This window comes from Leptonotus elevatus, chromosome 4, assembly GCF_054856555.1.
Source record: "Leptonotus elevatus isolate MCC_2025b chromosome 4, RoL_Lele_1.0, whole genome shotgun sequence".
NCBI lineage: Eukaryota > Metazoa > Chordata > Actinopteri > Syngnathiformes > Syngnathidae > Leptonotus > Leptonotus elevatus.
The window spans coordinates 14,959,958-14,981,965 of record NC_141242.1 but is presented as its reverse complement, the minus strand read 5'-3'; the positions used below and the strand labels follow the sequence as shown (position 1 = coordinate 14,981,965).

General features: G+C 42.2%; 1 protein-coding gene across 10 annotated transcripts in view; it reads right to left on the bottom strand.

Annotated features, from left to right (window-relative positions):
* Positions 1-21,799, bottom strand: part of tdrd12 (tudor domain containing 12) — a 28,525-nt gene extending 6,726 nt beyond the window's left edge. The window contains exons 1-33 of one of the 10 annotated variants that reach the window (XM_086073883.1): positions 21,702-21,799; positions 21,170-21,231; positions 19,586-19,750; positions 18,737-18,873; positions 17,102-17,218; positions 16,982-17,037; positions 16,829-16,914; positions 16,363-16,561; positions 15,289-15,341; positions 15,064-15,137; positions 14,931-14,996; positions 14,812-14,860; positions 14,660-14,733; positions 12,946-13,002; positions 12,723-12,792; positions 12,511-12,618; positions 12,127-12,309; positions 11,893-12,046; positions 11,512-11,639; positions 10,710-10,901; positions 10,509-10,637; positions 9,771-9,888; positions 9,525-9,548; positions 9,296-9,435; positions 8,991-9,220; positions 8,070-8,151; positions 7,301-7,482; positions 6,906-7,113; positions 1,321-1,413; positions 1,097-1,251; positions 662-826; positions 518-582; positions 358-421 (exon numbers count right to left, since the gene is read on the bottom strand). In XM_086073883.1, the coding sequence (XP_085930009.1) occupies positions 358-421; positions 518-582; positions 662-826; positions 1,097-1,251; positions 1,321-1,413; positions 6,906-7,113; positions 7,301-7,482; positions 8,070-8,151; positions 8,991-9,220; positions 9,296-9,435; positions 9,525-9,548; positions 9,771-9,888; positions 10,509-10,637; positions 10,710-10,901; positions 11,512-11,639; positions 11,893-12,046; positions 12,127-12,309; positions 12,511-12,618; positions 12,723-12,792; positions 12,946-13,002; positions 14,660-14,733; positions 14,812-14,860; positions 14,931-14,996; positions 15,064-15,137; positions 15,289-15,341; positions 16,363-16,561; positions 16,829-16,914; positions 16,982-17,037; positions 17,102-17,218; positions 18,737-18,873; positions 19,586-19,750; positions 21,170-21,193 (3,647 nt within the window). In that variant the 5' untranslated portion in view covers positions 21,194-21,231; positions 21,702-21,799. Of the gene's footprint in view, positions 1-357; positions 422-517; positions 583-661; positions 827-1,096; positions 1,252-1,320; positions 1,414-6,905; positions 7,114-7,300; positions 7,483-8,069; positions 8,152-8,990; positions 9,221-9,295; positions 9,436-9,524; positions 9,549-9,770; positions 9,889-10,508; positions 10,638-10,709; positions 10,902-11,511; positions 11,640-11,892; positions 12,047-12,126; positions 12,310-12,510; positions 12,619-12,722; positions 12,793-12,945; positions 13,003-14,659; positions 14,734-14,811; positions 14,861-14,930; positions 14,997-15,063; positions 15,138-15,288; positions 15,342-16,362; positions 16,562-16,828; positions 16,915-16,981; positions 17,038-17,101; positions 17,219-18,736; positions 18,874-19,585; positions 19,751-21,169; positions 21,575-21,701 lie in introns of those variants that run through there. The other 9 variants (XM_086073882.1, XM_086073874.1, XM_086073877.1 and 6 more) reach the window with 9 other exon arrangements.
* Positions 21,800-22,008: the final 209 nt, after the last annotated feature.

Here is a 22,008-nt window from a genome sequence, read left to right as displayed (position 1 = left end):
GTGCCACACATTAAGTCTCAGTACGACGAGTCTAGATACTAGCTCATTAATTCTTAAATGGATTACCCCCAAACACACACACGTTTAATCAATCATGGCTTCAGTTCAGGAGGGAAACCCCACAAAATAGAACCAGGGTCCTATTCCATCATTCCTTGCTGGGCTATGGTCCGTGACTTTCAAGGCAATTTTTCCATATGACAGATCAGTTTTAGCCATTGACATGAATTTAAATGCATGAATTTGTTCCACACAAATCCCAATTTAATTTGTGTTTGTAATTGAGAAAATTAGCACTGTATTGTATACCTATAAAAACAGTAAAACCACTCTACTTTGTCATATGTACTATCATACCTCTTAGTCATGTGACTGTCTCCATCGCGCATCTCACTGTGTTGGTTGTCACCAGCAGAAACACCTGAACACATCACAGCAAACAACTATTTGAGCTAAATAGCCAGCTTTCATTGAGCCTGCTGCTCAATTCAAAATGTCAGCATTTAAGACTTTTTACCGTCTTCGTTGCTGTAAAGATGAGGCGTCTGGTTGGTTGTTGAGTCACATTCAATTTCAGTTCTGCTGCAAAGTAAAAATTCCTGTTACTTTCATTTCCAACAACAAACAGGTGGTCAGTGTACTCCAAAAATGTAAAAGCAACCTGATTTCTGATGAAATGCTTATGCTTGTCTTCTTGTCTAATTCCTGGAGAAGAGGAAGTAGCTGGAGTTCCAGAGCATCAGGTTCCTTGACTTCTCCACTGGTTTGGTTGCTCATGTGTAAGGGCTCAGGCCTCACCAGAGGGTCACTAGTTTCATTCTTGCTGCTGACAAAAATTTGAAAGTAGTTATTGGAGAAATGCTAGTCTTCTCACTGGCTATTGTCGAGATATCCTTGAGTAAGGCATCGTCCACACCAGCAACCCCCAGCTCAATTTTCTCTACTCTATGACATCTCTCCTTGTGTGCCTGCCTGCATGAGTGTATACATTCACACCAAGTATACATTAAAGTGCCAGTTGAAATTCCCTTTGAGTGAATATAATAAGATGACTCAGTAGTGGTGTCATTAACACATCCACCTAATAGTTTCTTACCCACATGCATGATTGGTCACTCTATCCTGACTGAGTAGCTGCAGCTGTTCCAGATGATCTGGGTTTCTTTCCGCCATGCCTGTGTTCAAAATGAGGGTGGGAACGTTGTGCTCGCTGATCACAGTCTTCATTCCAGCTACTCGACTCTCCAGAACCTCCAAGAAGCACAACAATCAAGATGGTTTTCAATGTGTCAAAGGTCCATCTAGTCAGTCAGAACATACCATAATATCCAGAAAGACTGTGTTTCCCAGACTGAGGACAGCTCTGGCTCGGTGCTTAACACCTTGTATCTTCTGGCTGATGGCTCTGGTCACCTGAAGGTGTTCAAATATGGTTAAAAACATTTTCACTTCCTTTCCATTTTGGGTCCATAAGTTTTCTGGTGTAGCGCAAATCACTTTGTATTTAATATAGAATTGCTATCAAATCAAGTCTAAGGGAGTCCCCCTTCTTCAGTAGCTTGCACGGTACAAAACATGATAGATTAGTCTTACAAATGAATCTCAAATTCAACATAACACTTATGTAAAGCTCATTTCTCGCTAAACGGCATGCTTACAAACGGATTTTAGGTTAAGTCAGGGTTCATAAAAGGTTGCAAACATATTCGCAAACAGTTTTACTTGTTGCAAATAGTTTTTCTTCTGGCACCTGTTCTCCACATTGATCATCATGCCAAACAAGAAGAGAGGTCAGCGTGTCGACCGCAACGTCTCGTCAGTGGTTAGTGTGTGTGTGTCAATGTAGTGTTGCACGGGATACCAGTACCATACCTCAATGTTTCGGCGTCAAAAACGGCTTGGTATCTTTTTTTCTTTTGGAACTGTATTTATTATTTTTTAATCAAACATTACAATAAACAGAACAGAACATTCCTTGACATCAGAATATAACTGTATACATGCATACAAAACCACAACACCTTGGGGCTAATAGAGTGGTATAATTTTTCAAGCACCGGTATTTAAAAAAAATAAATACGAGACAGCTTGCCAAGTCTGTTTTAAACGCTGGTTAACATACACGCATGGCCGCCTGTCTACCGATATGTGGAAAACGCCTTAAGTAAGTGGCACGACTCTTTGTGCGTGTGTGCGAGAGGGTGCAGGAAGATGGCTTCAAGTAATGAAGTGCTCGCTAGCCGTCCGATCCTCGTTGAGAAGCATAACGCGCAAAGTGTCATATGGAACTTTTTGCTTACATGGCCGACAGCGACGGCAAGTCAACCGGCATGACAAAGCCTGTTCGTAAGCCTTTTTTTGATTTGTTTGTTTGTTTTGTTCATTTTTTTGGACACATTACTACAGCTTGCATCGATCACATAATATCATTTGCAACATTGACATCCGAAAGACTGACGGGTAGAAGCCATGGCTTATTAGTAACCCGTCCTCATTGATTCTTACTATACGCATCAGTCATATACATTCATACATCCTTGCTCCAAAAATATAAAATAAAAAACGGAAACTTTTTACATTATTTGCAAGTTAAAAGTATGATAAAGAAACAAATTCCAACACTCCAGGGTACGCTCCAACCGCCTGTTTTAGCTAAAGATATTACCAAGCTTTCTCCGACAACAACAAAAAAACTCTCAAAAATATATAAGTTACTTTCATATACTGATAAAACGTCTTTACCCATCTCAAAATGGGAAACAGACTTGTCTATAGCTCCGGAATCTGTCTTTTGGATTCAAGTTTGTGAAAATGTTTTTAAAATGACAAAACACACAAATTTACAACTTATCCAATATAAAATTATTCACAGAACATACATTACTCAATATATGATGAAGAAAATGGGACTCTCAGACTCCGACATTTGTCTCCAGTGTTTACAAAACACTACAGACACTTATTTTCATGCTTTATGGTTATGTACTCCGGTTATGTGTTTCTGGACTAAAGTCTTAGAAAAACTTTCCGCTGTCTTGGACTGTAGGATACCGTTCTCTCCAAACTTGTGTTTGCTAGGTGACTTAACAACAATTGACTTACCACATAAACAATTTCAATCTATACTTGTAGCCCTTACTATCGCAAAAAAAACAATTCTTGTTAACTGGAAAAATAAACAAACTTTGAATATCGACCAATGGTCTAACCTCCTCATAAATCATATTTTAATGGAAAAAATATCTGCCTCAAATAAAAACCAAATGTCAAAATTTAAAGAAACATGGTCTACGTATATAGAATTTTTTAACCTAAACTTGGATTTTAATTCTGCCTGTTAGCGAGAGCCACAGCAGCGTTATAACTGGCATTGATGTTTCTGTATTAGGCAATTTGTAACTAATGGTTGTGTTTCCATAGTCAGGAACCCGGCTGCTGCCAGCGGGATCGAGCGGATTCACCTCCGATGGGCACCAGGGGTTGATATTCGGATTCACGGCATGCCAGTGGGTTAATTCTGTGGGTGCTGTCCCCCCTGGCGGGGAGTGGGCGGGTCTGCCCCTCTGTTGGCTGCTGGGTGGCGGCTGCGTCTTGGCCGTTCCCTGGGTCTCTTGGGGGGTGCTGCGTTGCGGGGCTTTCCCTGGTGTCGGGGGCGGCGCCGTTCCGGCGCGGTCCGTCGCTCTGGGCCCGGCGACGCGGTTCGGGGCCTGTGGGCCGCCGGGGTGCCCGGTGGTTCCCTCTCCCCTCCCCCTTCCTCCCCCTTGCTGCCTCTCCCTCCTCGCCTCTCCCCGCCCGTCCTCCGCCTCCCTGTCCCCTCTCCCTCGTCGCCCTTCCTCCTCCTCTCCCCCTCTCCTTGCGTCCCTGCCGCTGCCCCCTGCCCTTCTTGTCGTCCCCTTCCCTCCTCCCTTCCCCTTCCCCGGTACGCCTTCCTTCCCCTCCCCTGGGCCGGGGGCTCCATCCATGGCCCGGGTCTCGGTGCTATGGGGGCCGGCGGGGGTGGCTGGGGTTTGGTGTCGTGCCCGCCCCGCTCCGGTGGGCGTCCTGACACCTCGGGCGGGACCCAGTATCCGGGGGGCGAGCCCTATCGCCCCGCCGGACGGGTCCCATATGCCCGCCGGGGTCCTGGTGGGGTGGGTGGGGGCTTGGTGGGCCGGTGCGCCTCCTGCCCCCGCCCGGTTGGGGGGGGCCCCGCTGGTCACACCTCTTAACTCACTACACTAGGTTTGCACAATACACTTTTATAGACATATAGGGCACATAACACACTTTGGGGGGTGGGGTAGGGTGGAAACACCGTCTTCACCCTACAACTCCCCTCCAATTTTAATACACCACACAACTTGTGGGTGGGGGGGGGGCTTGTGGGGGTGCCATCGGTTGGGGGCCGCAGTATAGAGCAGTGCTGCGGTTCCCCCCCCCCCGGGTCGCCACCCACCCCCCCCCCCCCCCCGCCCTATCTATTTTTTTTAATGCACCACATACACTCAGCAACATGCTTGGGTGGCGGGTGGATCGGAGCGTGGGAATATCATTTCCATCGGCTCCGGTTCACCTGCTCCTAATTTTAATGCACCACACACACACACTTGTATATACACTGGGTGGGGTCACATTCACGGTTTAGGGGTAGAGTTCGCCAGTCCGCGAGCTGGCGGACTCAGTAACAGGGGTTAATTTTCACAAAGAACGCTGGGGTGACGACCGGGGCCTTCCCCCGCTGGGCCTGGGGTTCGGGGGTGTCGGCCGCCCTCCGGTGCCCCCATCTCCCCCTTCTGCCCCCGGTGTTCCGTCCTTCCACACGGCGGGGGGTGGGGTGGGCGCGGCTGCCCTCTCCGCTCCGCTGTCCGGCCCCTCTTCGGCGCCGGTGCCTGGGTGCGGGTGGTCCCCGGGGGCTGGGGGTCGGGGGTTGGGGGGCTGCCGGTTGGTCGGGGTGGGGGTTGCGGGGTGGGGGGGTGCGGGGTGTCTGGGGGATTGGGGGCATGGGGGCGGCTGGGACTGGGTTGGGGTGGGTGGCGGGGGTGGATGGGGGGCGGGGGGTTGTGGGGGGGGGCGGGGGTTGGGGGCCGGTGGGGTGCCTGGTGGGCCTGCAGTGCCCCGTCCTGCTGCGTTGGGCCGGGGGCGCGGGCCGTGTTGGGGCGGGGGGCGCTCCTGCTCCTGGGTTTGCTCTCCGGCCGGTGGCCCTGGTGGGGCCCGGGGGTCGTCCTTTGGCGCTGCCGCGGCCTGGGGGGCCCTGAGGTGTTGCGCTTGCTCTGTTCCGGCGGGGGTCGACGGCTCCCCTCTTTGGTGGAGATTTTCATGCATGCCAGATCCACCACACCAGCATCTACCGAAACTCAGACACAATCTGTTTCCTCCTCAGGTTATTGAATCGGTGGAGGCTGGTGTCTCGGATCTCACGCGGCTTCGTCTGTCCTTCCTTCCTTTTCTCGGTCTCTCCGTTGGTCTCTTGAGGCCTCCCTGATTTTATGTTTTTTGGATTTGTTGGGGTCTGGATGTTTCTTGGGCTGGGGAGGAGTTCTGGTGGGGGGTGTCTGGTCGGTGCTGGATTTCACCTTCCTTGGTTTTCTTCGGTCCCCTCGGGTCTCCTGGTGTTCGATTTAGGTGAACGGTATGAGATTTTTTTTTTCTAATAGGTTTTCTGGTGAGCTAACAAACACACGCACGCACGCACGCACGCACGCACACACACATACTCACCCACACACACAAAAAAAAATAAATGTATGTATGTATGTATGTATATATGTATATATGTATGTATATATGTGTATATATATATATATATATTAAAAAAAAAAAAAAAAAAAAAAAAGAGCAATGATGATGACATTTCCGAATGAACAATACTGAGCTCTTAAAAAAAAAAAAAAAAAAAAAGTCATATACATTCATTATAAATCAGTCATATACATTGATTATTATTTTATTTTAAAGTTACTGTGGCTCGAAGCAGGAACACGTCTAATATGGCCAAGCACCTCGCTAACAGGTGTTGTGTTAAAGTAACCCTTGTAAAAAAATTAATAATAATCCGCTGCCGCGGGAGCGCGCACGCATTGAGTGGAAGCCAACGGGACAGCACTGCCAACGCATGTTTTCAATAAACACATGAAAACATACACAAGTGGTTTTCGATTTTCAGTTTTAGAAACGTTTTGTAATGAGAGCAAACGTTTATCACAGAGAAGAAAAAGAAAGTCACTCCTGCAGTGGACTCAAGTTACGTTCAATGAACAAACGCACAGTAGGAAATCACAGTCATCCATTGAAAAAGCTCAGACGACAGAGCGACAGATTGTGACGCATTTTTGACACTTGCTTTAAAAATAAGTCAAGTACGAATTATTTTGTTTCTAGTTTGTAGTTTTTGATTACGCATTTAACTAGTTGGAATAGGAATGGAGAAGAGCAGAGACATGCACGCACACACAAGAAACTAATACATGAGTCATTGGAGAGCCACTGTATTACCAATATTTATAACGGTGACATCACATGCAGTCAAATACAGTACTTCAAGAATAGGCTATGGCATGCAATGTGAAGGCTCATACAGTATAAATATATACAGTATGTACATAGGCTAACATGTATACATCCTAATATTTTGAATTAATACAAAAATAAAAATAATTTGAAGTTGTTTTGTCAGTTGTAATGTTGCTGCTTTTGCTGATGATTTGGATTTTTGTCAAGGTACCATCGGTATCGAGGTATTTTATGCAGGTATAGTATCAAAGTCAAAATGTTGGGATTGTGACAACACTATGTCAATGTAAGCTTCAAACTGCAGTAGAACAACTGAGTGTGCACATGTGCACCCTTGGTCGTACTACTGAAACTGTAAGGGAAGTGGGAGACGACCCCCTGATTTTTAAGAGTAAAAAGAGAATGGCGGCGGGTACCTTGGGATGCCAGTCAGTCTCTGCGTCAGCAGGCTTCACCTGACACACGATCATCTCCACTGCATAGCCAGGAAAAGAGTGGAACTTCTCGGGCAGCTGCAGGATCTGGTGGGACTTTACTTCTTCCTCTCTTCCGATGTCAACGAAGCGAACGAGGACACTGAAAAATAGCAGGCCTTTGGTGTCGGGGACAGTCAGGACCTTTACCCTGCAGAAGCAGGAGAAACTATGCTTAGCATTGCACAGAAAAGTCACAGAATATTGATCCCCACGATATTATGAAAGTTTTTTTGTCAGCTTTCTCTATTTTCTAATTTATCCCCTATCGCAGCTGGGCCTAGAATGTTATCTCCCTTGATAAATGGAGGTTCATTGCAGTGTGAAGAAAGCAAGACCTGTGGAAATTGTGGTTATCCTGCACAGCGTACAACCCTCCTTGTAGCACCTCCTCAGGACATGGCTTGCGGTCAGCATAGTAAGACGAGATGTCAGCCATCATGCAGTCAAAGACATCGTCGTCCTTCTGTATTACACGGCCATAGAAGACGGATGCAGTCTTGATGTGGAGAGGCAACACCTGCACACATTACGCATCATCTCGGCAGCTGTTGCTTGTTTTATGCCCTTCATAGTCTGGTATGTGTAAAGTAATCTTTCTATGTTCAAAGTTCACCATTTACGACTTTGCTTTTCATTATTTGTGGTATTTCGCTATTTGCTTACACATCACAAAAAATACTGTTGATTGATACTGTTGAGCTGGTCGTCTTTGAAAAACAAATTAAAATTTGCATTCTGCACTTAAATGTTTTACATCACACTTGTATTTTTCTAGCAAAAATAACTCTTGGCAGCCTGACATGGTGATGCCATCTGAGGCGGTTTGACTGATTTACAGGCTAATCCTCTAATCATGACAGTGCCTATTCCAGCATGCGCGCCCACACCAACATCTCAATATAGACCAATTGATTGTATGCTCAATATAGACTAATTGATTGTATGTGTTGGTCTTTAAATCAAGAATGTAAAATGAACACTCAAGTCTGTCAAGTCTCCTTGTCTCTCATCAAGCCCAGTCCTAAGTTCAACTTCAGAGTTTAAGTCGATTTTAAGTCTTGAGTTCAAGTCAAGAGTCATCAAAACTTGTTGTGGCATGGTGACCTCTATGAGTCCGGAAGCAGGAAGATAGGACTGATCCAGTTGAGAGATGAGCCTGTGGCGGTCTGGACACACAGCGCTGAACCTACATAGCAAAACACACATATACAACAAGTACGTGATACTCAGCTTTAAGATGAAATTTCAGGATGAACCTAAACGTACGTTGTCGTGCCACAACATGCGCAACATGTGAGGCTGCCTCATGTGAGAGCAGTTTGAAGGTTGATACTTACCATAACACGTCAGTGCCACTTTCTTTTAGCCAATCTATTGCATTTCACATTTTATGTTAGCATTACACTATCAGACTTTGGTTGGACAAAATTATATGGTTTGGTTGAACATTTTTGTGTTTAAATTGACAATGATTGATTTTCTTCTTTTATGTCATTATTATAGAAAAATACTTAACAGATTCAAGTAAGCACACGGTGGAGAACTCTGAAAGTGAGTTTGAGAACTAAGGAATACAGTAGATCCCAACCGCATATACTGTATCTTTACCTTCGAGGAGGAAAAACAAATAAACAAACAAAAAAACACTTCTGGTAAAAAAAAAAAAAATGCTATTAAGTGGGAGATCGGGTGGAACAAAAAAGAAAATGCAAACATGCATGGTCCACTGCACTTTAAAAAGTTATAATTTACTGATTTTTTTGTTTTTATTCATATTGTTACCAATACTAAGGAATATTTTTTAAATGTTTGTTTTATCAAGTTTAAATGTGTTGTTTACTGCCTGTTGGAGGTGTAACAATTTTTAAACAGTTTTTTACATAATCTCTCAATCTCGCGATTTTGCTACTGCTGCGGGTGGGTCGGAAGCAAGGATTCACTGTATGTCCAAAAGTTCTTAACTTGAATGTTTGTACAAAGGCTATTTTTCATCGTCATACTGTTTAATGTCTGGCGGCTTTAAACCTGCACACTCCAAAGCTCTTCAGGCGGTGACAGAGCGGCCGCTCAGTCTTCTGCTCCTCTCGGGCCATGTTAGCCGCCTCTGTGAAAGAGAGGAGCTCTGCAGGAAGCAGAGCATTGCTTCGTCTAAGGTAGCGCACCAGGCCGCCGACGTGCTGCGCATTCTGCTCAGAGACCAGCAGCAAGGACCTGCAGACTTTAGGTACTTTCGCCATTGAGTCTTTGGAGGAAAGCTTTGAGAATGAAAGCAGAGATGGAAATTAGAACCATATCCGATCAAGATCTACAACACCTGGTCCAGGTCTTACGGGATCTGTGAGGTTTCTGAAGTTGCTGCTCATGCAAAAAAGTCTGCTTCCGAACATTTTGGATGAACTTGGGAATCCGAAGTGGACCACACAGGTGGCATCTGTCAGCCCCAAACACCTCAGGCACTCTTTGGTGGTGACTTACAAAAAAACAGTTCACTGTTTAGAGTTAGCATCAGTGTTGATATATTTTTTAATTTTATTATTTTTAAATCATGTACACTTATACCTAGAGCGTGGCTTTCCAGTCCCCCTAAATGCAATGGTTAATGTTATGATAAATTCATACAATAAAAAATAATCATAAAATAGTTATAAGATTCAAGAATTTTTTTTTTGCAATCTTTACAATGACAAACAAAAGTCTCTCTTTACAATATGTTCAATGCGACCCCACTAGTCTAAATGCAGTATACTGATTAATATTGTGTTTGTGGAAAATGAATTAAGTAGCAAAAAGTGCGCCATGCATTACCCAGAATGACGTGTGTGCCAGAGCCAATGTTTTTGGCCCACTGCTGAAGCACAAAGTCCAACGTGTGCATTAAACCCTTGTGAATCATCAAACAGAATGCTGATTTAATGCTCACAGCCTGTTGGGAGACATGAAAAGATATAATAAAATCTCACTTTACATAATCGTCAGACTTGAACTGATTTTTCTATATGTCGCTTACAGAGAGCCCAATTTTTCTAAGGTTTTTTAAAATAATTTTTTATCCGCAGTTTGGGATTTGCTTTATTTCTCCTAATAGTGATACCAAACAAGCTTTAAAACAGTTTTTTGCCAGGTTAGTAGACGCAGTGCAAGTCAGCATTTTGAACTAAAGGAGCAGGGGGTAAAAAAGTCAGAGGCCAGACTGAGATGGTTTGGACATGTCCAGAAGAGAGATAGTGAGTATATTGGCAGAAGGATGCTGAGTTTCCAAATGCCAGGCAGGAGGTCTAGAGGAAGACCAAAAAGGAGGTTTATGTAGTTAAAGAGGACATGAAGGTAGTTGGTGTGAGAGCAGAGGATGCAGAGGACAGGGTTAGATGGAGGCAACTGATTTACTGTAGTGACCCCTGAAGGGAAAAGCCGAAAGGAAAAGAAGAAGAAGAAGAAGAAGAAAAAAAATGTATCCTGATAAATGTAATTGATCAAATCAATTACTTGCCAGTTGCCCAGCAATCCAACACTTCTTCAAAACACAGACTTGTCATTACTACTTGCCTTGTGGACATCTTCAACCTCCTCAGCGGAGTTGCAGATGATGAGAGTCTTCTGGCCCACGTCTGGGCTGAAATCCAACGCACTCAACAGTGCGGAGATCTTGCTGCTCTCCAAGGTCATGAGGACAAGCTGTGACAAGATGACATCATCATCATCATAATCACAAGACCAGCTACAGGGTCAAAGTTCCTCTGTAGTGACCTGCTGTACTTTTCCATACAGTGCCGCTTCTTCAGGAGCTGCTATGACGACACAAGCATAGGGCATGTGCTCGGCCATCAGAGCCTCCATGTGAGTGGTCCACCGCTTGGCCACCGCGACCAGCTGCTGTGGACATGAGGACATTTCCTTGCGGGAGGTGACCTTCTGAAAATGCTGCAAAACACTCTCCATCTGACAGGGGAGGAAGCAATGAAAATGCAAGAGGCTTGAATTTTACATGAGATTTATAACTCAATTTGTACTTGACAGAAACAGTGTTTAACTGTTCAAAGTGCAGGGATGAATGGGCATGACGCTATGATGACACTTTTGAGTAGTTTTAAGAGTTTAATAAATACTAAGTTTTGAAATCACTAATTGTTTTCAATCTCAATCAAATAATCCATATATCCAAATAATTTCCAGCCCAATTATGTTCTCTAACTACTGTATAGCAGTTGTATACTTGTCAGAATGGTTTCATTATTTACACACAAATCTATAGAATAACCTTTTATAATGAAATGTGTTGAGCTGTCATTCAAAGCAGAGTAAATCTTAATAGCGAAAATTTACATATAAGTGACACCCATTAAAAAGGAATGGGGAGGAAAAATAATTTTATGCATTATATATATATATATTTTTTTTTTAATAAATCGGCAGATTAATCAGTAATTGGTCATTTTTTCCAGCCAAAAATCCGTATCGGCCTAAAAAATTTCACACCAGCCAGGCCCTTTTCTTCCCCTCTCGGGGCAATTTCACAAGACACATTTTTACAACACAGCCAAGGTGTCACCTGGTCTGGGGCCAGCGTGAAGAGCTGGTCAGCCTCATCCAGCACAAGGTGGCTCAAACGCAGGAACAGAAAGCAGTGACATGACAGCAGACGCACCAGGCTGAAGGGAGTAGTCACTAGTAGCAGACCTGCACAAAAAAATGTGAAAAAAAAAAAGGGTAAAGGGCCATCTGATTATCAGTCTAAAGGCTGTTAACACATTGCAAATAGTTTGCACAGCGCCCATGATAGGTTAGGGCAAAACAGCGCAGGGACACAGCGTCACAGGCTTGCCTATATTTGGCATTGTTTGCGAAGTGACCCAACAGGAAGCCATCGGTGCCTTTCTCAAGTCTTGGCTTTGCTTATAAGGAAGGAGACTAACATGCTTTAGCAACTTACAGTCTTTGGGAATCTTGAAGCCTTTGGCCTCATCTTTGGCACCACCGATCAGTGCGCTTTTTGGTTTGAGGCGCCGGGTAACCTTGCTCTCCTCTAGAAGATCACAAACCAGATGGACCTTCTCCCAGCCAGTACACAGCACCACTGCAACTGGCTACAAGTGCACACACGAAAAGCTTCTTGTTATCATTCTACGAGGTGACATAATGTGTGATATTTGCATTGTGCGCTCACGCCTGCTCTGGAGGAAGAGATGGTGAAGATAGTGCTCAGCAGCATGTGACTGAGGAGGGGGGCCAAGTAGCTTTGGGGCTGGTCGGCGGTGTGCGAGATGATCACGGTGTTGTGTCCTTGACCCACGAAAGGCCAACTCTGAAGGTCAGTGAGAGACAGGCAGACCTGCTTCCTCTGCAATGTCTAGACACAGAGCAGAAACAATTGTCTATGAAACATAGGTGGTCTTTGATGACATTTGCTAAAAATATGATACACAAATGTGGAAAATTAACGTATGGAAACTGGTTTAAGATGGTTTTGTTGTGAAAGACCAATAAAGCAATGGGTTTAGGGTCTTAATGTCAGCTGTAGCTCTATTAATCATAGTAGGTATTTGTCTACCCTGCGAAGAGTCTCAGTGACGGGGGCATCATCCAGGTTTGAGCACGGCTCCATCAGGACAGCTGAGTGCACCAGAATTCCATCCATCTTGGGAGCATTGGGAAGCACCTTGCAACAAATTAACATCAACATCACCTATTGATAAGCCTTACTTCTAAAAAGGGAGAGTCACAATTGGCTTGAAGCTACACAGCAAATGAAAGCAGGCCTACCAGGTCATCTTCATTAATATCGTCATCTGACTGCAATTTTAGAGTCTGTGGACTCAACCACTCTAAAAGTCTCCAAGCAGCAAGGAGATGCAAAGGAAAGGGTTCAGATTAAATGTAGTGTAGCACATTGCAGTCACTCTGTCAGTCATACAAATTGAAATAAGGCTATTGATGATTATACAGTATTTCAAAATGGATCGTCTGTAACACTGTGTAGAAACACCTTTTGCATGCCGAGTTGCTCCTCTCCATCACGTCCGATTGGGTGGGAGTCAGTTTGCTGAAACACGAACATAACACCTTCAGCCTGATCACACCTTTGATTGCTCTACTGTATTTTCAACTGAGACCAGTGGTTCACAAACTTCGTGGGTCCAGGGACTTTTTTTTATTTTCTTTTTTTGGAATGCAAATTGACATAACTACCATAATTTCTCGAGCATAATACTTAAAAATTAATAAAGGAAATAAAAATAATCCAAAATCAACTGTATGGAGGGTGGAGCTGGGGTGGGGGATTATACATAAGAGATTGGTAAAGATGCTCGTGGTGGTTTTGACATAATTCACCCACAGAAATAAGGAATAATTAGTATATTTCACATACGTAGAATGTTGGAATTTAGGGGCTACGGTACAGTCATGTTTATTCTCAGAGTCGCTCGTAGTTTTGAGAGATACTCTATGTTCATTGAAGTGCTCTCTGTGACATACCTCCTAAGACTCCATTTTTGGGTCTAACAAAACATAAGACTCTTAAATGTGTCCTTAACGAGCTTTGCAGCGACAACAACATCCATCCTCTGGATGCCCGAATACTGTATACATTTTTGGGGGGGTGAAATTCTGCCTTTGACTGCATTGTCCCTCTCAAATAAATGTCCGTAAACAGAAACAAACGTGTCTTACCTGATGTTGCGTTTTTTGTTTGCCTTTATAAAAGTGGGTTACTCAAATAAACAAATAGCATCAGTATTTGCCCCACAGGTATTTTTTCAACGCTCATTTTTGGAACACATCTGCGCATATCTGTTTTTTGTTTCTTTTTTTAAACCTGTTGATCATTGCTAGATACATTAGTACTGTAGCAGAGGGAGAACGACATGCTTACGTGTCGGCCATGTTGGGGAGGTACTTGCCTAAATGGTGATGGATGTTAGTGAGGTTCAAGTTCGCATCAAATGCGGCATTGAAATGAAGCTGTAACTTTATGAATTCTAAAGCAAATATCATGTGGTTGAATTTTTTGTCAAGCCAAAATTCATGAAATACACCTACGACGGACCTATTTCGCCCTCCAAGCTTAGCGTTGCTGTAGGCACGCAGCTCAAAACGGGCATGCTGTATCTAGGTCATATTCTAATACTGATATTCATATGTGGGCTCATGTGTTAACAGCTGATACTGTTAGCACGGTAAGACAATTTCTCTTTGCATAAAAGGAAGAAAATCACATTTAACTAGTGAATTTCAAAAATATAACTTTATTCTAGTCATATTGCATCTTCACTTCTGGAAAAGACGCCTATATTCTCTAAGAAAACATTGACTTTATTCCTGTATTGTTCTTAACGAGAACCAGTTTATTCATTTGGTGGTGTTAGATTGACCGTATGTGATGACGTGTCGATCATATCAGAGCTTTTAATCGGCCCAAAGCTAAGATAGGAAGAAAGATTTATTTTAAGTTTAAGTTTCTTGTATTGGTGTGCCAGTACCTTTATGAACATATGTTTGAATTTAAATGACACAACACATAGGTTTAATGTTAATTATTTTGCAAGCCCTCAAGCTAAAATTCAGCTCAGTGGGTTCTGAGGACACCAGGTTTAATCTAGAAAGCCTGTGCTGATATCTCTATCTCTGTTTCATTTTGTCTTTTTTTTTTTTGCTGTCACTGCTGCTTGAGTATCAATGGTGTCGAGTCGGGCACTTACACTTCCTGTCCTGTGGAGGGTGAGCTCAACGAATGTTGAGGTGAACACTCAATCAGCTCCTCAGGTTGACTCACCTGTAACGTTCACATTTGAGCATAATTACTGGTGTGTCTCATCACATTACTTTTAAGAATGCTTTATATCAAACTCACACTTGTCTCTTCCTTAAAACTGCATTCCGGATTGAGGAACCTCATGAACCTGGGGAGACATCAACCACACAGTCATCAACAGCCAGCCACTCAGACTAGAGCGTGATGTCATCACTCACCTGAAAAGAGTGAGGTGAGACTTGAATGCGGCAGCCAGGGAGGAGTCATATTCCTCCAATGAGTCACTGAAATGACACACTGCCGTCACAGATCTTTTTCATATTTAACTCATTCACACTGCTAGACTTCTACCTCGCTGATTGAATGCCTGGTGATGCTTGCCCATCTGTGACCTTTGAACTGCTGGTTCCCTCACATTTTGGCCTCTGAAAAAGCAGCGACCAAGGATACCACATAGATACAATGTGAATACAACAAGAACATGAAAAAAAACATCAATACAATACGGACAATGACATAGAAACAAAATGGTTGTCAATGACCCGAGTAGGGAAACATTCACTAACAAACACCGACCTGAGGGGGTGCTGTCATCTCATCACAGGTTCCCAGTCTAACACGCTGCATCACTGAAGGTCACATGACATTGCATAAATGGCATTAACACTCCATAGATCAGTATCTCTTGAACTTCCATCTATCCATCCATTTTCTGAACTGCTTATCCTCACTAGGGCATGCTGGAGCCTATCCCAGCTACCAAGGGGGGGAGGCGGTGTACATCCTGAACTGGTCGCCAGCCAATCGCAGTAGTTCTTCAACTTCTGACACTAATTATCACCTAAATAAAATTATTTGCTCTCCAAGTTCCACCATCACGACTATTGTCAAAATACAATAGTGTTTATCAAAGCCACGGGTTTGATTCCTAAAAATATGATTGTAAGCCACTGTAACATTTTGCAAAGTTTGAGTATTTACAGTGTAAAGGTACTTAAAAATAAAGGAACATTAAAAATGTAATTAAAAATGATCCAACTAAAATGTGCTCAACATAAAAGTGAAATAAAAATGTTACCTTACTAAAAAGTTTCAAAACAAACCTAGTTACTTCGTGGTTTGGTTCTTGCAGCTTCACTGTATCACGGGGTTTCCATTTGTGACCATAACTTCATTGATTGTGGGTTTACCTTGTTATTTTGCGTGTCTTCTTCCAATTTTTCTTCCTTCTAAGTACTAAAACTACATCTTCCGTTTCTATTATTTTTGTTTGGTGGTTGGCAAATTCTTGGTGCATTACCGCCCCCGTCCTCAACATGCTAAAAAAGGTGGAGGCTGGCAGTAATGCAGCAAAAGTATTTGCTAACCACAAAAAAGAAAAGAAAAAAAAAGTCAAGACAATTAGGGAACAGGGATTTTGTGTACAGGTCTGAGCTCTAATTTTACTATATGCGGATAAGTCACAACTGAGTATAAGTCACTGAAAAAAGTGCTTACAGTCCGAAAAATACGGTAGTTCTTAAGAGATTAAATGAAAATATATTTAACTAAAACATTAAATACAACTGAACTGTTCTTATGACATTGTTCTATAGTGCTACTAGTATTACAGCCAAAAATTAATCCAGAAGAAGCTGAACAAGTTATTACTTGGAGGAGGTGCCGTTTCCACTTGTGTTAATGGCACTGGAGCGACCACGGCCAGGGCTGGTTTCCTGGCAGTCGTGTTGAGGCCGCGGTGCGAAAACCTAAAATGCTGTACATTGAGCTGCTCCAGCTTGTTGCTGTTGGACCTGTCCTGGTTGTAAATGGCAAACCTCTTGGACACCAGGTCATCGTTTACGCAAACCTGAAAAAAAGAATTTGTACTCATATTATTGTACGCGTTATCAATAGGTATATAGGTCTTATATGGGACATTATAGAATGTTGTAACCCAACTACAGTGACAATTACAGCAATTTGAGAAACAATTAGCATGAGGTCTACATTGCAGCAGTTTGTGGAGTGCTTGGAAATTGGAGGGGAATGACTGCCCCCAAGTGGACAAGAATAAAACAAAACATACAGTATACACATTCCACCATACATTAAATGTGTATTCAAGTGAGATGACCTTGACACCGTTGACGCTCATGTAGAGCTCGATGGCGGTGGAGTTAAACTCGTCCTTCAGTAAAAGAGCCTCCATCTGACTTGAAGCTTTGGCATGAGGAAAAATGAGTGAGAGATGAACACTGAAAAAGCATGCGCGTGTCATGCGGCTCACTCTTGAGAAGGTCACACATGTAGGACGTGGCCGAGCTATCCCAGCGACTGGATGGCCTGCACACAAAACGCACGTCTATCACACGTCTATTATGGAGTTAGTGATCATGAGTGCTCTTACACCAGCTTGGCCTTCTCGCAAACAGACACTTGCATCGACAGGGGCTTGACCCTCGCCAGGTGGAACCTCCTCATCCGGAACGGAAGCTGGAGGAAGTTCTGCTCGACACGTCGGATTCTCAAATGATGACAAGAATACATTAGACATGAGCTGCCACATGGCAGAGCCTCAACATTGTCAAGTCTTTTAGATTTGGAAAGGAACTTCAACGGAAATTGTGCTCAACCACTAGAAAACCCGGAAGTTCAGACGATTATTTAAGTGTATTGAGAATCCATGACTACGTTAACATGCTGTCAACTAGGGCTAAGGTCAAAATTCCGGTTTCTGAAACATTTGTGATAACTCATTTACATATGTGAGCTCTGAGCAGAGAGACTTACTCCAGCATACATACTGTATTCCAATCTAAACCGCGATGCACGGACAACGTCATTACGCAAATGGACGTCATCAAAAGTATTTGTTCAGTATTTTTGGTCATTGTGTTAAATGAAATTTTATTTATCAAAAGCACTAGAGTCATCGGTACTCGATATCGGTGAGTACTCAAAGAGTGGGCTGGACGATATGGCCCAAAAATAAAATCTTGATTTTTTTCAGTCATTCAGGACGATTACAATTTTAATCGATTTTAATTTTAATAAACCCAGCAAACGTTTATTTAAAGGTCTCATTTCCAAAATAATTCCTGTGCAAAATCTTCAGACAACAATAATGTATACTGATTCTAAATCTGTTTTAACATAAACGTAACATTCATAGTTAGCAAAATTACAACTCACAATAACATCTGGATCTAACAGAACATAAGAACAACAGCTTTTAATAATCCAGAAGACAAAATTCGATTTCACGATTTAGCAAATTTTGAACGATTGGATTTTCAAAATGACGATTAATCGAATTAATTAGATTTATTGCCCAGTCCTACATTCTGGCATTGGTCTTTAAAAAAAAACAACAACAACAACAACAAAACAAAGTGGATCAAACATCTCCAGCAATTACAATGGGCAGCAATTATTTGCGATTTCCACTTTTCAGGGTCGGACCCAGTCCCGATACCTTGCGAATAGTAGGGTTCCACTGTACATTCTAACTAGCAGTGGTGGTTATATTAACTTAGCTGAACATATCCACACTACCTTGAGCAGCCAATTTTGACACGTTATCTTTTATGATCCCCAAACTTTGGACTTAATTTGCGCAGTCTTTGCTCCTGGCTTGTTGCCCTTGCAAAAATCTATTTCACTGTGAATAAGAAATGTTACTTTGAATCTAGTTTGCAATTAAATTATTCGAGTTATTCGAATGCTCATTGAAGTTTGTGGTACTATCTTTGTGGAGCCATCCCATTGACTAATGCATCTCCTAGCCCCTTAACCAAAAACCCCAACCATTACAAATTATTGTCAAACCCCAACCCTTACCCTAACCCCAACAATAACCCAATTCAAACCTAAACTGTAAAACCAAGTCTTGACCCTCAAAAAGAGGTCTTAAGTTGTGGGGCCCTCCAAAATGGTCCCACAAGGACGAGTGAAGCCCACAAGTCTGTAAAATCCCGGAATATGGGCCCAACAATGTAGCAAACACACACACACACAGTGAGTGTAGAATATATATTCTTACTGGCTAAAGAGGACAATCAGCTGTTCTCCATAGTCCAGCAGGTGACACCAAGCAAAATCTGTATGAGAGTCTGAGACTGTAGACTCCAACCGGGCCCTGCACCACATCTTCATCTGGCACCAGTACACCACGCACACCTGAGGCGAACAGAGATGGGAAGTAACGAAGTACAAATACTTTGTTACTGTACTTGAGTAGTTTTTTTCAGTACTTTGTACTTTCCTGAGTATTATTATTATTTATTTTTTAGATCACTTTACTTTTACCCTTTACATTTTTACATGAGTATATGTACTTTTTACTTAATACATTTTCAAAACAAGGTCGCTACTTTTCTTTTTAAATACATGAAAATGATTAAAATACCGTACTTGACCTCAATGTGTCCTGGCTTCGCTAATCATATGAAGCGTTACACACAATCTCCTACATCCCTGTTTGTGATTGGCTCTACGACACGCTATCACGTGATGTGCAGTTGGCAAGATTAGAACAACTCAACACTGTGAACTCGACGCAGGGCAAGTCAGAGTCAACTGTCCAATGTATACCAATTTTTGCTCCATTAGCAAATATCTTTCAAATTAACGTAGTAAAAAAAAAAAAAACATCTGTTAAAAATAATTTTTTACTTCAAGTCAAGCACATTTCAGAGCCTGTACTTTTTTACTTTACTTGAGTAATTATTTGAGTGAGTACTATTAATCTTACCAAAGTTGTTTTTACACAAGTAATTGCACTTTTACTCAAGTAGAGCATCTCTGGAGGTGAGTACACACGCATGCACGCACAGAAACCTCTCAAAGAACTCACACATCCATGAAACACAACTGAATGAGCCAAGTTTACCTGTCCCACCTCCAGGGAGGAGGGCGACACCGCCCATTCGTCACTGGTGGCATCATCATAGAAGAGATTAATTTGCACAAAGAGCTTGTCGTACTGATGCTCGTCTACCACCTCCACGCCACCAAGGCCATCCAGCCGGGCCCAGATGCATGAAGGGTCCACCAACTGCCATGTTGGAAATAGGAAAACTTTCGTACATGTCCAGATGTGCAGCCAAAAATGAAAACTTTTACTTCCGCTACAACATATTTAGTCATACTACTACTACACCATACCATTATTTTCACACCATAACAAATTATTGCTCATATTGCTTCCTTATCCCATCTGAAATCCCTCTAATATATATCTCTATGCCAAAATGTACCACTCGGCAGCCTTAAATGGAGTTCTCATCTCATCTCTCAATCCAGGATTCATAGAACCATTAGCTACTAGGGGTGTTACGGCAATATATCGTGATATTACAGTGCACAATTCTCGAATCAATTCAATATGAGGCCGAATCGATTTTTAAACATCAAATTTTTATGGGAATATTGAACAAAACGTGTCATATTAATGGAACATTAAGCCTTAATATTTTATTTCAGTGCTGTTCAAACATGAAACAGACTGCAACCTGTTCAGTCATAAGCCTGAAGTTACAGATAAATAAATAGATTTTTAAACAAATCTTACAGTGTACATGTACAAGTTTACTCATTAGTATTTTCAAAATTTGAGTAATTTATAGATTTGTATCGGGATTAATCGGCATCGAATCGAATCGTGACCTATGTATCGTGATGCAGATCGAATCGCCAGGTACTTCGCAATTTACACCCCTATTAGCTACGCATTTAAATTTCATTTTTCCTTGCCTACGTCACCTAGTTCTTGCTCATGTAGGGTTCAGGGTTCTCTTAATGTGCAAGGAGCATGCTTTGAGACCTGCTCCATATGTAGTAGTGAAATGGTGCTGTGATTGAATTACGTGGACGTCTCATTGTCTGCTCCTAACTACTTCTGAAGTAAATTATTTATATATATATATATATATATATATATATATATATATATATATATATATATATATATAAACCTGCTTCAGTTCATAATGATTATTCCCACTCCATTTTCTTCTGTGGATGTTTATTTTCAAATAAATAGCTATTTCATATTGCAGTTTTCCTCCATTGTATTGTCTACAATAGTGGAGTCCCAAGGCCTGGACGTGTTTCATGCTTCTAAAAAGCAGACTGTTTCGAGAAAAAAACATTTTCACAAGCATTGTCATTAAATAATATAAACGACAGCGCTTTGATATTACCATTCTGACTTTAAGAATAGAATACTGTACATTTTTTAAAACGCGCCCATGAGCCCACGTCATTTTTACATTTCGACTCACTCTAATCCAGTACTGAGAGTAAATGGATCAAACGTTTGCATAATTAGTTTATTTAATACAGCCACGTTGGTACAAACTAACTAAACATCATAATTAACGTGAAAGTCCCACTAACTTCAAACTTTTATTGGGGAAATTGACGCAGAGCAATAAAGTCAGGTGCACTTGATTTGGATTTGGCTCAATCTTACCTTCAAATTCAGCAACTTGGACATCGTCTTTGGCCTCGCAAGACGCTCACTTGGTCTGAGAACTGTCAATATAAACATATACAATAAAATAAAGCGTTATTTATCGAACGCTAAGTTACTTACAAAAATGACCGCAAGCTAAAAAGCTAACTGCCTGCGCCATTTTTCCGTTGAAAACAAAACTACCAATTACATCAACAGCGCTCAACGCGACGTCATACAAATTTACTGGTGATAATTAGAACGACTTTATCGTTACCTCTTTGATTTTGGTCGAAATGTAAATGAATATGACTGTCGAACCGCAGCAGCTATAATAGGACAATAAGAGCAAAATGAAACACCAGCCGTTGCGTTGGTAGTGGACAGTGAAGGACTGAAAGTTAACGGTGGTTGACCACCAGGGGCGCTATCTCCGACAAAACTGGATGTTCGCGTTAACTTTTGGAGAAAAAATACAAAACGTGGCGAATACAGTACAAGATTACGTTTAATTACTGCCCTCGAAAGTATAAGTGGTCAAAGTACTCACACACTGTAATTAGGTAGAAATATACGTCAATCAAATAAACATTTATTTAACCACACCCAGAACGTGGGATGAAATTGACCAAATGTAGAGATCACACAATAAGTGAAGTGCGCACTGCGCATTACGTTTGCGCATGCGTGAACATCAAGTTCATCAATCAAGTACTCAAATAAAAAAGACGGCTACCAAAATAGCCGTCATTTGAATGGCGGCGAATTGGGTGCTGACAATTTTTGCGTAACTAAGTTTGCAAGCATTGTTTAAGCAGCTTTGGTGCACTTTGTGCCATTTTAATTGTCCTAATGGG